General features: G+C 63.0%; 1 protein-coding gene across 4 annotated transcripts in view; it reads left to right on the top strand.

Moving 5' to 3' along the window:
• TRAF2 (TNF receptor associated factor 2) overlaps positions 1–16520 on the top strand; it is a 32166-nt gene that overhangs the window by 11953 nt on the left and 3693 nt on the right. For all 4 annotated transcript variants that reach the window (XM_068164192.1, XM_068164191.1, XM_068164193.1 and 1 more), the window contains 4 exons: positions 2283–2354; positions 3868–3942; positions 7181–7540; positions 8296–8473. In XM_068164192.1, coding sequence (XP_068020293.1) covers positions 2283–2354; positions 3868–3942; positions 7181–7540; positions 8296–8473 — 685 coding nt within the window. The remainder of the gene's footprint in view (positions 1–2282; positions 2355–3867; positions 3943–7180; positions 7541–8295; positions 8474–16520) is intronic.

Below are 16520 nucleotides of genomic sequence, written 5' to 3'. Positions count from 1 at the left end.
GCGGCACCAGCCAGTGCTGCCAGCCAGCGGCGCCAGCCAGCGGCACCAGCCAGTGCTGCCAGCCAGCGCTGCTTCGAGGCCTGCACGGGGGGGGGAGGGGGCAGAGGATTCCAGGAGAGCCCCAGAGGGCTGCTGCAGGGGGGAGGGGGTTGTGCAGGGGGGGGTTGTGCAGGGGGGGAGGTTGGTGCAGGGGGGAGGTTGGTGCAGGGGGAGGTTGGTGCAGGGGGAGGTTGGTGCGGGGGGGAGGTTGGTGCAGGGGGGGATTGGTGCAGGGGGGGAGGTTGGTGCAGGGGGGAGGTTGGTGCAGGGGGGAGGTTGGTGCAGGGGGGAGGTTGGTGCAGGGGGAGGTTGGTGCGGGGGGGAGGTTGGTGCAGGGGGGAGGTTGGTGCAGGGGGAGGTTGGTGCAGGGGGGAGGTTGGTGCAGGGGGAGGTTGGTGCGGGGGGGAGGTTGGTGCAGGGGGGAGGTTGGTGCAGGGGGGAGGTTGGTGCAGGGGGGGAGGTTGGTGCAGGGGGGAGGTTGGTGCAGGGGGGAGGTTGGTGCAGGGTGGGGGTTGGTGCAGGGGGGAGGTTGGTGCAGGGTGGGGGTTGGTGCGGGGGGGGGTTGGTGCAGGGGGGAGGTTGGTGCAGGGGGGAGGTTGGTGCAGGGGGGAGGTTGGTGCAGGGTGGGGGTTGGTGCAGGGGGGAGGTTGGTGCAGGGTGGGGGTTGGTGCAGGGGGGGGGTTGGTGCAGGGGGGAGGTTGGTGCAGGGGGGAGGTTGGTGCGGCGGGGGGGTGCAGAGGTCTGGAGCTGTGCTGGTGGGAGCTGCTGCTCCTGTGCCTGTTTGCACAGGCAGCAGCTGCTCCTCCTGCCTGGCTGTGTGGGGCTGGCCCCCTGCTGGTGCTGCAGGCTGGGCATGGCAGGCTGGGCATGCTTGGCAGGGTGGGCATGCTTGGCAGGCTGGGCATGGCAGGCTGGGCATGGCAGGGTGGGCATGCTTGGCAGGCTGGGCATGGCAGGCTGGGCATGCTTGGCAGGCTGGCTGTGTCATGGGTGCTGTGGAGGCAGGGTGCAGGCAGTGGGGGCTGCAGGGGGTGGTTTCACACCTGGCACCCTGGCACGGGAGGAGGTGGTCTGAAATAGTGCCTGTGTCAATAGCTGCAGAGTGGAGCTGCCCCCAGCCCAGCTGCTCCCTGCCAGCAGGCTGTGGGCCCTGGGCAAGAGGCTCTGTGGAGTCTGCAGGACTGGAGAGCAGGGAGGGCAGCAGAAAGGGTTCAGCCCTGCCTCCTGCTCCTCCTCCTCTGCAGGCAGTGGGCTGCATGCAGGCAGCACTGCCCCACGCTGCCCCACGCTGCGCCCTGCTGCCCCACACTGCTCCAGGGACAGGGCACTGAGGCCCATTGGGAGCATAATGAGGAGAGAGGGTAAGGAAGGAGCCCAAGCTGAGCCACGGGGGGGTTCCACTCTCCTCTTGGTGCTGTGGGAGCAGGACTGAGCCTGTGCCTGTCCCAGCTGAGTGCTCAGTGTCTGGGCTCAGACCACTGCTCCCTGAACTCTTGGTTTGCTTTCCTGCTCCCCCTGGCAGGATCCTTCCTTCTCTTGTGAGCTGAGTTTTGAGCTGCCTCTTGGTGGCATTTGCAGCCTCGCTGCAGCTGCTGGTGGGGGAGGGAAGGCCTTGGCAGTGTGGGACTGGCACAGGGCAGAGGCAGGTCCTGGCACTCCCCTTGAGGCAGTGCCCCATGGCCTTGGCCGTTTGTCCAGCTCCATGGACTGGGTCTGCTCTGGCTGGGGGCTGCAGGGCCTGGGGGCTGAAGCAGGAGTCCAATCTTTTCCTTGCTGGCTGGAAAACCCTTTTCTGATTGGAATGGGAAGCTGGCCTCAGACAGCCCTGCCCAGCATGTGTGGAGCTGGCTGGGTGCTCCTGGTGCAGCTGATCAGCACTGCAGTGCAGCAAGGCTCTTGCTGAGGCAGAGGCTGCACTCGGCCTGCCTGGGCCTGCATCTCCCTGGCAGAGGCACAGGTGCAGCTTCCTGCTGCCTTCCCTGTCCACCAAAGCAATCACTGGCCTTAGGAGCTCCATCGTGGCAGCAGCTCTCAAGGCAAGGCTGAGGCTGCTTCTCAGCCAGCCCCCTGGCAGGCTGGAGGTGGCCCAGTGAGCCAGCAGGGATGGCTGCCAGGGGGCAGGCTGGCTGGGGGCTGGTGGAGCACAGCACAAGGCTCTGCTGTCATGGAGCAGGAAGGGGCTCTGGTGGGGCTGGGGAGCTTCCCTCAGAGAGCCAAGTGTTCTCCTCTCCCTTCTTTCACAGGCTCATGATGAAGTCTGCCCTGAGTTTCCCCTGACTTGTGAGGGCTGTGGGAAGAAGATTCCAAGGGAGAAGGTATCCATGGGGCTGTGGGGGGTGGGGGGTCCAGCATCAGAGCAGGGAGGGAGGCAGAGGCTGTGGCCAAGTGGGAGGGGAACAGCTCAGTGCCAGCTCTGGCTGCAGATGGGGGCTGTCCATGGGGCTCAAAGCCTGGCTCACAGCACTTCCAGCTTTGCACTCATGGAACCAGAGTGGAATTGAAGTGACCCCTGGGGGTCACCCAGCCCAGGCCCCCTGCCAGGGCAGGGCACACAGAACACATCCAGGTGGCTTTGGAAAGTCTCCAGAGCAGACTCCACAACCTCCCTGGGCAGCCTCACAGCAGAGTTTTCCCTCCCCCTTGTCCTGTCTCAGGACACCACTGGGCAGAGCCTGCCCCCTTCGTGCCCCCCAGCCTTCAGATGCTGCTAAGCTTTGCTCAGCTCCCCTCTGGGGCTGCTCTTCCCCAGGCTCAGCAGCCCCAGGCCTCTCAGCCTTTCCTCACAGAGATGTTCAGTCCCTTCCTCACCCTCACAGCCTCTCTTGGGCTCTCTCCAGCAGTTCCCTGTCCCCCTTGAGCTGGGGACTCTAGAACTGAGTACAGTGCTCCAGCTGTGGCTTCAGCAGGGCAGAGCAGAGGGGCAGGAGAACCTCCCTTGACCTGCTGGCCACATCCTTCATGTGCTCCAGGGTGCCCCAAGGGCACATTGCTGTCCCATGCAGAGCTTGCTGTGCACCAGCACTCCAGTGAGCTACCCTCCAGCAGCTCACCCCCAGGGCAGTGCTGCTGCTGCAGCTGTTCCTCCCCAGGGGCAGGACTCTGCCCTTGCTCATTTAGGCTTCCCTTGGCCAGCTCCCCAGCCTCAGTGCCTGGCAGGTCTCAGTGCCTGGCAGGTCTCAGTGCCTGGCAGCACAGCCTGGTGGTCTGGCAGCCAGCCCTGAGTCCAGTTTGGTAGCCACTTGCAGGGCCCCCACCCTTGGCCTCCCTTATCAGAGCAGCTGCCAGGTGAGAGGTGGCCACAGGGCAGTGTGCTTGGACCCCCCAGCGAGGGGCTGCTGAGGCCAGCAGAGCATCTTGCCTGGCACAGCTGCAGGAGCTGCTGTGAGCACTCAGCAGGACCAGCAGGAAGCTTTCTGTTCTCAGTCTGACAGTGCTGAGCTGGGGGCAAAGCTGCCCCCCCCAGCAGGGCCAGGTGAAGCACTCCAGGGGGAATGGCATTTGAGAGGGCTGCTGCTGACACCTTCCCTCCCCCTGCCCTCAGAGGCTGCTTGCTCAGCATCCACATCTGCCTGTGCTGGTTGCATGCTCAGGTGAGCAGTGACCTCCTGGCTGGCAGGAGAGAGAAGGGAAGCTTCCCTCAGCTCCCAGTGCTGCCTCCTGTCACAGGCCTCACCAGAGGCTTTGGCAGCTGCTGCTGAGCAGTGCCTTGGCTGTTCCTGGGGTCCTCTTCAGTTCCTGGGGCACCAGTGAGGTGGGAGGGGAGCTGCTGGGGACATGCAGGGCTGGCATTGCTGACACTGGGATGACATTGCCTGCCTTCCTCTCCAGTTTCGGAACCACGTGAAGACGTGCGGCAGCCCCAGGGGGCCCTGCAGGTTCCAGGCAGTCGGCTGTGCTGAGGTGGTAAGGCCTGCATGCTGCTCCTGGGGGCTGCCCTGCTGCTCCTGGGGGCTGGCTGAGGGTGGTAAGGGCTGCATGCTGCTCCTGGGGGCTGCCCTGCTGCTCCTGGGGGCTGGCTGAGGGTGGTAAGGCCTGCGTGCTGCTCCTGGGGGCTGGCTGAGGGTGGTAAGGCCTGCATGCTGCTCCTGGGGGCTGGCTGAGGGTGGTAAGGCCTGCATGCTGCTCCTGGGGGCTGGCTGAGGGTGGTAAGGGCTGCATGCTGCTCCTGGGGGCTGCCCTGCTGCTCCCTCTCTGCTCCAGAGGGCTGCTCCCTCTCTGCTCCTGAGGGCTGCCCTGCTGCTCCCTCTCTGCTCCTGAGTGCTGCTCTGCTGCTCCCTCTCTGCTCCTGAGGGCTGCTCCCTCTCTGCTCCTGAGGGCTGCCCTGCTGCTCCCTCTCTGCTCCTGAGGGCTGCCCTGCTGCTCCCTCTCTGCTCCTGAGGGCTGCTCTGCTGCTCCCTCTCTGCTCCTGAGTGCTGCCCTGCTGCTCCCTCTCTGCTCCTGAGGGCTGCCCTGCTGCTCCCTCTCTGCTCCTGAGGGCTGCTCTGCTGCTCCCTCTCTGCTCCTGAGTGCTGCCCTGCTGCTCCCTCTCTGCTCCTGAGGGCTGCCCTGCTGCTCCCTCTCTGCTCCTGAGTGCTGCCCTGCTGCTCCCTCTCTGCTCCTGAGTGCTGCTCTGCTGCTCCCTCTCTGCTCCTGAGGGCTGCTCCCTCTCTGCTCCTGAGGGCTGCTCCCTCTCTGCTCCTGAGGGCTGCTCCCTCTCTGCTCCTGAGTGCTGCCCTGCTGCTCCCTCTCTGCTCCTGAGTGCTGCTCTGCTGCTCCCTCTCTGCTCCTGAGTGCTGCTCTGCTGCTCCCTCTCTGCTCCTGAGGGCTGCTCCCTCTCTGCTCCTGAGGGCTGCTCCCTCTCTGCTCCTGAGGGCTGCTCCCTCTCTGCTCCTGAGGGCTGCTCCCTCTCTGCTCCTGAGGGCTGCTCCCTCTCTGCTCCTGAGGGCTGCTCCCTCTCTGCTCCTGAGGGCTGCTCCCTCTCTGCTCCTGAGGGCTGCTCCCTCTCTGCTCCTGAGTGCTGCCCTGCTGCTCCCTCTCTGCTCCTGAGTGCTGCTCTGCTGCTCCCTCTCTGCTCCTGAGGGCTGCTCTGCTGCTCCCTCTCTGCTCCTGAGTGCTGCTCTGCTGCTCCCTCTCTGCTCCTGAGGGCTGCTCCCTCTCTGCTCCTGAGGGCTGCTCCCTCTCTGCTCCTGAGGGCTGCTCCCTCTCTGCTCCTGAGGGCTGCTCCCTCTCTGCTCCTGAGGGCTGCTCCCTCTCTGCTCCTGAGGGCTGCTCCCTCTCTGCTCCTGAGGGCTGCTCCCTCTCTGCTCCTGAGGGCTGCTCCCTCTCTGCTCCTGAGGGCTGCTCTGCTGCTCCCTCTCTGCTCCTGAGGGCTGCCCTGCTGCTCCCTCTCTGCTCCTGAGGGCTGCTCTGCTGCTCCCTCTCTGCTCCTGAGGGCTGCTCCCTCTCTGCTCCTGAGGGCTGCTCCCTCTCTGCTCCTGAGGGCTGCTCCCTCTCTGCTCCTGAGGGCTGCTCCCTCTCTGCTCCTGAGGGCTGCTCCCTCTCTGCTCCTGAGTGCTGCTCCCTCTCTGCTCCTGAGGGCTGCTCCCTCTCTGCTCCTGAGGGCTGCTCCCTCTCTGCTCCTGAGGGCTGCTCCCTCTCTGCTCCTGAGGGCTGCTCCCTCTCTGCTCCTGAGGGCTGCTCCCTCTCTGCTCCTGAGGGCTGCTCCCTCTCTGCTCCTGAGGGCTGCTCCCTCTCTGCTCCTGAGGGCTGCTCCCTCTCTGCTCCTGAGGGCTGCTCCCTCTCTGCTCCTGAGGGCTGCTCCCTCTCTGCTCCTGAGGGCTGCTCTGCTGCTCCCTCTCTGCTCCTGAGGGCTGCTCTGCTGCTCCCTCTCTGCTCCTGAGGGCTGCTCTGCTGCTCCCTCTCTGCTCCTGAGGGCTGCCCTGCTGCTCCCTCTCTGCTCCTGAGTGCTGCTCTGCTGCTCCCTCTCTGCTCCTGAGGGCTGCTCCCTCTCTGCTCCTGAGTGCTGCCCTGCTGCTCCCTCTCTGCTCCTGAGGGCTGCTCCCTCTCTGCTCCTGAGGGCTGCTCTGCTGCTCCCTCTCTGCTCCTGAGGGCTGCTCTGCTGCTCCCTCTCTGCTCCTGAGTGCTGCTCCCTCTCTGCTCCTGAGTGCTGCTCCCTCTCTGCTCCTGAGTGCTGCCCTGCTGCTCCCTCTCTGCTCCTGAGTGCTGCTCCCTCTCTGCTCCTGAGTGCTGCTCCCTCTCTGCTCCTGAGGGCTGCTCCCTCTCTGCTCCTGAGGGCTGCTCTGCTGCTCCCTCTCTGCTCCTGAGTGCTGCTCTGCTGCTCCCTCTCTGCTCCTGAGGGCTGCTCCCTCTCTGCTGCTGAGGGCTGCTCTCTGGGTGTTTGTCTCTGTTCCAGAGTTAACTCCCAAGCTGCTGCCACCCAGAGTGGTGGAGGTGTTTGTGTTCAGAGCCTTGAGCACAGTGGTGTTTCAGCCCCTTAGCATCATCTGCTCTCCAGAGCTTGGCTGTCCAGGGAATGGGCTTCATGGAGAGGAGATTTTTAGCACTGAGGGTGATAAGACCCTGGCCCAGGCTGCCCAGAGGTCAGAGCTGCCCCTTGCCTGGTCCCATTCCAGGTCAGGTGGTTTGGGGCTGTGAGCAGCCTGCTGTGGTTGGGGCTGTCCCTGCTGGGTGGCCTTTGCAGGTCCCTCCCAGCCCCCTCTGTGATTGTAGGAAACCTCCTTCTGGAGGGCACCCTGAGTGCCCTGAGGCCCTGGTGGTGATGCTGCTGTCAGCTGTGAGCACAGAACTGGGCCCAGGCCATGCTTCTCCACGGGGCTCAGTTCTCCCTGCTGCTGTTGGTGATGTTGTTGGGGCTCCCCCCTCGGGGTGGGGGCAGCTGAGGCTTTGCCCTTTGGCGCTGTTGCAGCCCTCTGACAGAGCCCTTGGAGGAGTGCTGGAGGAAGGCAGAGCACAGCAGTGTGGGGGAATGTGAGGCAGCCCTCCTGGCCTGTGGTTTGCAGCATTGCTGCAGCAGAGCAGAGCAGAGCCCCTGCCCCCTGCCCCTAGCAGGGTTTAGCTCTTGGGGGCTTCCCTCTTCACAGCCTGACGCTGAGGTTCTGCCCCCACGGGCAGGACACTGCTCAGTGGTGCTTGCTGACTGGGGGCTGTGTTTCTCTTCATTTAGGTGGACAATGACAAGCTGCTGGAGCATGAGAGCAAGTGTCTGCCAGAGCACCTTTACATGCTGCTGAGCTTCGTGCTCAGCCTCAAGGCTGGGGCTGGAGACCTGAAGGCCCTCCCTGCCCTTCCCTCATCGCAGGGCAGCTCCCCCCTGCTGGCAGAGAACTCCCTGTGCTCAGAGTCGGAGCTCTCCAGGTCGCTGGAGCTCCTGGGGAGGTGTGAGGCTCTGGAGAGGAAGACAATGACCTTTGAGAACATCGTCTGCGTGCTCAACAGGGAGGTGGAGAGAGTGTCCCTGACGGCCGAGGCCTACAGCCGCCAGCACCGCCTGGACCAGGAGAAGATCGAAACCCTCAGCACCAAGGTGAGGCCCAGCAGAGGCTCCCTCGCTGCCCTTCCCACCCTGGCAGCTGGCACAGCCTCCCTGCCTGGGCCTGCAGCTCCACGCAGCTGCAGGCAGAGCTGAGACCCCCTGGGGCCCGGGCCAGCCCTGGGGTGCTAGCCCAGCAGGGGCTGAGCTGCCCCACGCGGCGCCAGAGCCCCGCAGGCACTGAGCCCTGGCTGCTTGCTGGAGTGTGCCAGGGAGGGACAGAGCCCTCAGCATCTCACTGCATCCCCCTGCAGCCCTGGGGCTGCCCTCTTTCCTCAGCCCTCTGCAGGGGGTGCTCACTGATGCCGTGCTGCAGCCCTGTGCTGAGTTTGGTCTGGGGCTGTCCTGGGCACGCCGAGCCCTGCCTGCTGTCCTGCAGCTGGGCAGTCTGCACCACACCTCTGCTCTGCCAGCCAGGAGCTGCCCAGACTGCTGTCAACAGAGGCCTCCTGACCCTCTGGAGGCCTGGGCTGGGGGCAGGTGGTTCTCCCTCACTCTAGCTCTGGTGCAGTGCTGGGGGGGGTGTTGCCCCCCCTCAGCTCCCGTGCCGCTGCCAGGGCAGAGCTGCTCCTGGGCATCTTCCACCTGCTGGGGGCAGGTTTCCAGCTGAAGCAGCGAGCTGTGTGGAGGCAGAAGGGCTCCAGGAGGCAGCTCCAGCAGCTGCTGTGCCCCTGTCTGCTCTGGGCAGCTGTGCTGGAGGGGCTGCTGCCCCCTGCCCCCTGTGCTGAGCAGGCCGTGTGCCCGCGCAGGTCCGGCAGCTGGAGCGGAGCATCGGCCTCAAGGACCTGGCCCTGGCCGAGATGGAGGAGAAGCTCCGAGGCTTGGAGGCCTCCACCTACGATGGAGTTTTCATCTGGAAGATCACAGAGTTCGCCAGGAGGCGCCAGGAGGCCATCACAGGTCGCTCTCCTGCCATCTTCTCTCCAGGTGATTGCCTGCGGGGTCTGGAGCGGTGCCCTGGGCCCGGGGGGGCTCTGCCTCCCTTCCCCTGCAGCCTGAGCCTCTGTGTGTGGCCACATGGAAGTGCTGCTGAAGGAGGTGGTCCTTGGCAGCTCTAGAATGGCCCTGCTGACCCTTCAGTCAGGGGTAAAATACTCAGAGACTGTAATCCCAGAGTCCCAGCAGGGTGAGGGCTGGAAGGGACCTCTGGAGCTCCCCCAGCCCAAGCCCTGCTCCAGCAGGGCACCCACAGCAGCCTGCCCAGGAACACAGTGCCCAGGGGGGGTTGGAAGCTCCCCACAGAAGGAGACTCCACAGCCTCTCTGGGCAGCCTGCTCCAGGCCTCCAGCAGCCTCACACCAAAGAAGTTTCTCCTCCTGTTCAGGTGGAGCCTCTTGGGTGCCAGTCTGTGCCCAGTGCCCCTTGTGCTGTCCCTGGGCACCACTGAGCAGAGCCTGGCCCCAGCCTCTTGCCCCCCACAGCTCCTTTAGCTCTTGCTGAGCATTGCTCAGCTCCCCTCTGGGGCTGCTCTTCTGCAGGCTCTCAGCCCCAGGGCTCTCAGCCTCTGCTGCCCCCAGAGCTGCTCCAGGCCCCTCAGCAGCTTTGGAGCCTCCCCTGGACTCTCTCCAATATTTCCTTCTCTCTTGAAGCGGGGAGCCCAGAACTGGACCCAGTACTCCAGAGTCAAGCCCCTTAGGGCAGAGTAGAGGGGGAGGAGGGGTCATCCTGAGTGCAATAACACAACACTTAGAGGATGGCCAAGGGATCAGGCCCAGCCAGCATGGATTTAGGAAGGGCAGATCCTGCCTGACCAACCTGATCTCCTTCTATGATCAGGTGACTGCCTGGTGGATGTGGGGCAGGCTGTGGATATGGTCTGCCTGGACCTCAGCAAGGCCTTTGCCACCATCCCCCACAGCAAACTCCTGGCCAAGCTGTCAGCCCCTGGCTGGGACAGCAGCTCTCTGAGCTGGGTTAGGAACTGGCTGGAGGCTGAGCCCAGAGAGTGGTGGTGAATGGTGCCACAGCCAGCTGGCAGCCAGGCACCAGTGGTGTGCCCCAGGGATCAGTGCTGGGCCCTGTGCTCTTTAACATCTTCATTGATGATCTGGATGAGGGCATTGAGTCCATCAGCAGTGAGTTTGCAGATGACAGCAAGCTGGGGGCAGGAGTTGATCTGCTGGAGGGCAGAGAGGCTCTGCAGAGGGACCTGGACAGGCTGGGCAGATGGGCAGAGGCCAAGGGCAGGAGATTGAACACATCCAAGTGCCAGGGGCTGCACATTGGCCACAGCAACCCCAGGCAGAGCTACAGGCTGGGGGCAGAGTGGCTGAGAGCAGCCAGGCAGAGAGGGACCTGGGGGTGCTGGTTGATGGTAGGCTGAACATGAGCCTGCAGTGTGCCCAGGCAGCCAAGAGGGCCAATGGCATCCTGGCCTGCATCAGGAACAGTGTGGCCAGCAGGAGCAGGGAGGTCATTCTGCCCCTGTACACTGCACTGGTTAGGCCACACCTCGAGTCCTGTGTCCAGTTCTGGGCCCCTCAGGTTAGGAAGGAGGTTGAGCTGCTGGAAGGTGTCCAGAGAAGGGCAAGAAAACTGGGGAGGGGTTTGGAGCACAGCCCTGTGAGGAGAGGCTGAGGGAGCTGGGGTTGCTCAGCCTGGAGAAGAGGAGACTCAGGGGTGACCTTATCACTCTCTACAACTACCTGAAGGGAGGTTGTAGCCAGGTGGGGGTTGGTCTCTTCTCCCAGGCAGCCAGCACCAGAACAAGAGGACACAGTCTCAGGCTGTGCCAGGGGAGGTTCAGGTTGGATGTTAGGAAGAAGTTCTACACAGAGAGAGTGATTGCCCATTGGGATGTGCTGCCCAGGGAGGTGGTGGAGTCGCTGTCATTGGAGGTGTTCAGAAGGAGACTTGCTGGGGTGCTTGGTGCCATGGGTTAGCTGTTTGGGTGGCTTGGATTGGTTGATGGGTTGGACACGATGATCTTGAAGGTCTCTTCCAACCTGGTTTGGTTTATTCTAAAGGTTTATTCTAACCTCCCCTGAGCTGCTGGCCACACTTCTGAATGCTCCCCTGGAGGCCACTGGCCCTGGGGGCACAGTGGTGACTCCCAGCTCCATCTCCACAGAGCTGCTTCCCAGCAGGTCAGTCTCACACCAGCAATGAAGTGGAGCAGGCAGGCAGGACACATCAGAGCCCCAGGAGTACATCTCAGTGCCCAGGGCAGCCAGGAGGCAGTGGCTGAACAGAGGCCAAGCCACACACAGGGAGGTGCTTGAACAGCTGCCTGGGGAAGAGGCTCTCCTGGCCCCACTGCCCCAGCCCAGTGCTGCTCCCCTCACCGAGGAGGCTCTTGCACAGAGAGCAGGAGGTGCTGCTCTGGCTGCTCTGCTTCTGAAGGTGCTTCCCAGGCTGCTGGCTGTGAGCTGAAAGCCTTTTCACAGCATTCCAGTGCTGCTGGGGGGCTCAGCCCACCCAGGCTGGCTGAGGAGGTGAGGTGGTGTCTGCCTGAGCAGGGGCTGCTGAGCTCCCAGCGTGCTCAGGAGCTTTGGGAGGATGCCCAGAGCCCCCTCCTGGTGCTGTGACCAGGCAGAGTGTGGCTGGGCCCCCAGAGAAGTCAATACTTTCATCCACTTCAGAATCTCTTTCCTGGCTGTGGGCTGCTCAAGGTCCTTTTCCTCTTGAAAAGTGGAAACAAGGATTCTCCTCCTTGAGGGCTGCTGAGGTGCTGCTGAGGCTCTGCACATGCAGGCAGCTTCTCCCTTCCAAGGCAGCAGGAGCTGGGGGCAATCCCTGCACTCCCTGCTCCCAGAGCCAGGAAAGCTGCTTCAGGGCTTGCCCCCTGCCCCTCTGCACCCTGCTGAAGGGCAGCTGAGCATCCCCAGAGGCTGTCTGCAGGGAGGTGCTGAGCAGAGCTGAGCCTTGTCCTCTGGCCATGGTGTCCCAGCCAACTCTGCCCCAGCTTGCTGCTGCTGGGCCCCTCCCTGGGCTGCTGCCACCTGGGGGCCTTGCAGAGGCTGGGAGCTGTTTAGACTCAGAAGGTGAGATGAAAGGACCTGAGTCAGGCCAAGGGAGGGAAAGGGCTGAAGCTGCTCAGTGTGAGAGCCTTTGTCTGTCCAGGCATCTGTCTGTCCATGCCCTGGACACATGGCTGCTCCTGGTGTCACTGCTGCCTCCTGCTCCATCCTGCAGGCTGGCAGGACCCTACCTGTGCCTGGCAGCAGTGGCAGGGCAGCAGTGGCAGGGCCCCATCCTGTGCCTGGCAGCAGTGGCAGAGCCCCTCCTGTGCCTGGCAGCAGTGGCAGGGCCCCCTCCTGTGCCTGGCAGCAGTGGCAGGGCCCCCTCCTGTGCCTGGCAGCAGTAGCAGGGCTCCCTCCTGTGCCTGGCAGCAGTGGCAGGGCAGCAGTGGCAGGGCCCCTCCTGTGCCTGGCAGCAGTGGCAGGGCAGCAGTGGCAGGGCCCCTCCTGTGCCTGGCAGCAGTGGCAGGGCAGCAGTGGCAGGGCCCCTCCTGTGCCTGGCAGCAGTGGCAGAGCCCCTCCTGTGCCTGGCAGCAGTGGCAGGGCCCCCTCCTGTGCCTGGCAGCAGTGGCAGGGCCCCCTCCTGTGCCTGGCAGCAGTGGCAGGGCCCCCTCCTGTGCCTGGCAGCAGTAGCAGGGCTCCCTCCTGTGCCTGGCAGCAGTGGCAGGGCAGCAGTGGCAGGGCAGCAGTGGCAGGGCAGCAGTGGCAGGGCCCCTCCTGTGCCTGGCAGCAGTGGCAGGGCCCCTCCTGTGCCTGGCAGCAGTGGCAGGGCAGCAGTGGCAGGGCCCCTCCTGTGCCTGGCAGCAGTGGCAGGGCCCCCTCCTGTGCCTGGCAGCAGTGGCAGGGCCCCCTCCTGTGCCTGGCAGCAGTGGCAGGGCAGCAGTGGCAGGGCAGCAGTGGCAGGGCCCCTCCTGTGCCTGGCAGCAGTGGCAGAGCCCCTCCTGTGCCTGGCAGCAGTGGCAGAGCAGCAGTGGCAGGGCAGCAGTGGCAGGGCTCCTCCTGTGCCTGGCAGCAGTGGCAGGGCAGCAGTGGCAGGGCCCCTCCTGTGCCTGGCAGCAGTGGCAGGGCTCAGGGCTTTTGTCCCCTTTCTCCCCAGCAGCACAGGCACTTGGTGTGCCCCCAGCCCTGCTGTGCTGCTGCTTGCTCCCCACAGGCTGCTCCTGTGCTGGAGGGACTGCAAGGGCAGGGCCTGGCTGGTGCCAGGGCTGCTGCTGGCAAAGGCAGCACTTGAGGGCTTCATTTTGCAAGGCCTGGTTCCCTCCAGGAGCAGGTGCAGAGATCCTGGCTCCTGCTGCTGCTTTGGCTGAGGTGCCCTGGTGAGGATGTGGCTGTCGCCCTGGGAAGGGAAGCAGCCAGACCAGGGCTGTTTGGGCTGGGAGGGCAGAGGCCAAGGCTGCAGGTGGCATGAGAAGGGAAATTGGTGCAGTGCTTTGGATTGCACTGAAATGTGAAGGAGAGGAAGTGCTGCATGAAACCAGTGTGAAGGCAAGGGGGAGGCAGCAGCACTGGCACTGGTGCTGTGGGGGCTGCAGAGCCCTGGGCTCCAAAAGGCAGATCCTGCAGGAAGGCCTCAGCAGGGGCAGGCAGCCAGGCAGGGCAGAGAGGCTGCTGCTGGCTGGCAGAGGCTGGGGGTGACTTGCTGGGCTCTTCTTTGCTGCCTCTGCTCAGGCAGGTGGGCAGCTGGGTGCCCAGCTCGTGCTGGCAGGGCACAAGCACTCTGCCTGCCCACTGCCTCCTCTGGCTGCCCCTGCTGCCCTGCCCAGCCCTTCCAGTGCCCTGTCCAGATGCACACTCACAGGGTGCCAGGAGAGCTGAGTCCCAGATGGGCACTGAGGATGTGCTGCTTGGGTGGCATCTTCTCTGAAAGGCTGCAGGTGGAGAGGGAGGATCAGAGGAAGTGGGCTGGGGACTGCCAGGAGGGAAGTGGCTGACAGAGCCCTGAGCTCCTGTTCCTCACCCAGTGGAGCTGCAGTGCCTCTGCTAGTGCTGCTCTGGCTGCTGAGGAAGGGGCACCAAGGCCTGCAGGAGGACAGCAGCTGCAGGCTCCAGCCCTGTCCCTGAGGCTGCTGAGCCTCCCTGGGCATGAGGCACAGCTCTGTGCTGCTGGCAGTGGGCAATTGGCCACAGGTCCCCTTCTGAGACCTGCTCCTGTGGCCCTGCACAGCTCTGATCACTTCATGGTCCCAGAGCAAGGGAGCTCAAGGTGCCAGAGCCTGTGCCCAGCTGTGCAGGGTGGTTGGGGTCCCAATGGTAGAGTGCAGCTCACCTGCCTCAGCCTTGTGCCCCTGGTGCCAGCAGGTGCCCTGCCCTGTGACACAGAGCTCTGCTTCTGGCACATGCAGCTGCCTGGTGGCTTTCCAGAGCACCTCTGCTGCAGGGGTTTCAAGCCCCAGGTCTGAGTGGCAGCTGCTGGTGCCAGCCCTGCTGGGGCTGCTGCTGACCTCTGCTGCTCTCCCTGGCAGCCTTCTACACCAGCAAGTATGGCTACAAGCTGTGCCTGCTGCTGACCTCTGTGCTGCTCTCTGACAGCCTTCTACACCAGCAAGTATGGCTACAAGCTGTGCCTGCTGCTGACCTCTGTGCTGCTCTCTGACAGCCTTCTACACCAGCAAGTATGGCTACAAGCTGTGCCTGCTGCTGACCTGTGCTGCTCTCTCTGACAGCCTTCTACACCAGCAAGTATGGCTACAAGCTGTGCCTGCTGCTGACCTCTGTGCTGCTCTCTGACAGCCTTCTACACCAGCAAGTATGGCTACAAGCTGTGCCTGCTGCTGACCTGTGCTGCTCTCTGACAGCCTTCTACACCAGCAAGTATGGCTACAAGCTGTGCCTGCTGCTGACCTGTGCTGCTCTCCCTGACAGCCTTCTACACCAGCAAGTATGGCTACAAGCTGTGCCTGCTGCTGACCTGTGCTGCTCTCTGACAGCCTTCTACACCAGCAAGTATGGCTACAAGCTGTGCCTGCTGCTGACCTGTGCTGCTCTCTGACAGCCTTCTACACCAGCAAGTATGGCTACAAGCTGTGCCTGCTGTTGACCTGTGCTGCTCTCTCTGACAGCCTTCTACACCAGCAAGTATGGCTACAAGCTGTGCCTGCTGCTGACCTGTGCTGCTCTCTGACAGCCTTCTACACCAGCAAGTATGGCTACAAGCTGTGCCTGCTGTTGACCTGTGCTGCTCTCTCTGACAGCCTTCTACACCAGCAAGTATGGCTACAAGCTGTGCCTGCTGCTGACCTGTGCTGCTCTCTCTGACAGCCTTCTACACCAGCAAGTATGGCTACAAGCTGTGCCTGCTGCTGACCTCTGTGCTGCTCTCTCTGACAGCCTTCTACACCAGCAAGTATGGCTACAAGCTGTGCCTGCTGCTGACCTGTGCTGCTCTCTCTGACAGCCTTCTACACCAGCAAGTATGGCTACAAGCTGTGCCTGCTGTTGACCTGTGCTGCTCTCTCTGACAGCCTTCTACACCAGCAAGTATGGCTACAAGCTGTGCCTGCTGCTGACCTGTGCTGCTCTCCCTGACAGCCTTCTACACCAGCAAGTATGGCTACAAGCTGTGCCTGCTGCTGACCTGTGCTGCTCTCTCTGACAGCCTTCTACACCAGCAAGTATGGCTACAAGCTGTGCCTGCTGCTGACCCCTGTGCTGCTCTCCCTGACAGCCTTCTACACCAGCAAGTATGGCTACAAGCTGTGCCTGCTGCTGACCTGTGCTGCTCTCCCTGACAGCCTTCTACACCAGCAAGTATGGCTACAAGCTGTGCCTGCTGCTGACCCCTGTGCTGCTCTCTCTGGCAGCCTTCTACACCAGCAAGTATGGCTACAAGCTGTGCCTGCTGCTGACCTCTGTGCTGCTCTCTCTGACAGCCTTCTACACCAGCAAGTATGGCTACAAGCTGTGCCTGCTGCTGACCTGTGCTGCTCTCTCTGACAGCCTTCTACACCAGCAAGTATGGCTACAAGCTGTGCCTGCTGCTGACCCCTGTGCTGCTCTCCCTGACAGCCTTCTACACCAGCAAGTATGGCTACAAGCTGTGCCTGCTGCTGACCCCTGTGCTGCTCTCTGACAGCCTTCTACACCAGCAAGTATGGCTACAAGCTGTGCCTGCTGCTGACCTGTGCTGCTCTCTCTGACAGCCTTCTACACCAGCAAGTATGGCTACAAGCTGTGCCTGCTGCTGACCCCTGTGCTGCTCTCCCTGACAGCCTTCTACACCAGCAAGTATGGCTACAAGCTGTGCCTGCTGCTGACCCCTGTGCTGCTCTCCCTGACAGCCTTCTACACCAGCAAGTATGGCTACAAGCTGTGCCTGCTGCTGACCCCTGTGCTGCTCTCTGACAGCCTTCTACACCAGCAAGTATGGCTACAAGCTGTGCCTGCTGCTGACCTGTGCTGCTCTCTGACAGCCTTCTACACCAGCAAGTATGGCTACAAGCTGTGCCTGCTGCTGACCCCTGTGCTGCTCTCCCTGACAGCCTTCTACACCAGCAAGTATGGCTACAAGCTGTGCCTGCTGCTGACCTGTGCTGCTCTCTGACAGCCTTCTACACCAGCAAGTATGGCTACAAGCTGTGCCTGCTGCTGACCTCTGTGCTGCTCTCTCTGACAGCCTTCTACACCAGCAAGTATGGCTACAAGCTGTGCCTGCTGCTGACCTGTGCTGCTCTCTGACAGCCTTCTACACCAGCAAGTATGGCTACAAGCTGTGCCTGCTGCTGACCTCTGTGCTGCTCTCTCTGACAGCCTTCTACACCAGCAAGTATGGCTACAAGCTGTGCCTGCTGCTGACCTCTGTGCTGCTCTCTGACAGCCTTCTACACCAGCAAGTATGGCTACAAGCTGTGCCTGCTGCTGACCCCTGTGCTGCTCTCTGACAGCCTTCTACACCAGCAAGTATGGCTACAAGCTGTGCCTGCTGCTGACCTGTGCTGCTCTCTGACAGCCTTCTACACCAGCAAGTATGGCTACAAGCTGTGCCTGCTGCTGACCCCTGTGCTGCTCTCTCTGACAGC

Source organism: Melanerpes formicivorus, unplaced genomic scaffold (genome assembly GCF_026170545.1).
Source record: "Melanerpes formicivorus ecotype bairdi unplaced genomic scaffold, bMelFor1.0.p_v2 SCAF_77, whole genome shotgun sequence".
Lineage (NCBI taxonomy): Eukaryota > Metazoa > Chordata > Aves > Piciformes > Picidae > Melanerpes > Melanerpes formicivorus.
This window is presented reverse-complemented; position numbering and strand designations above follow the sequence as displayed.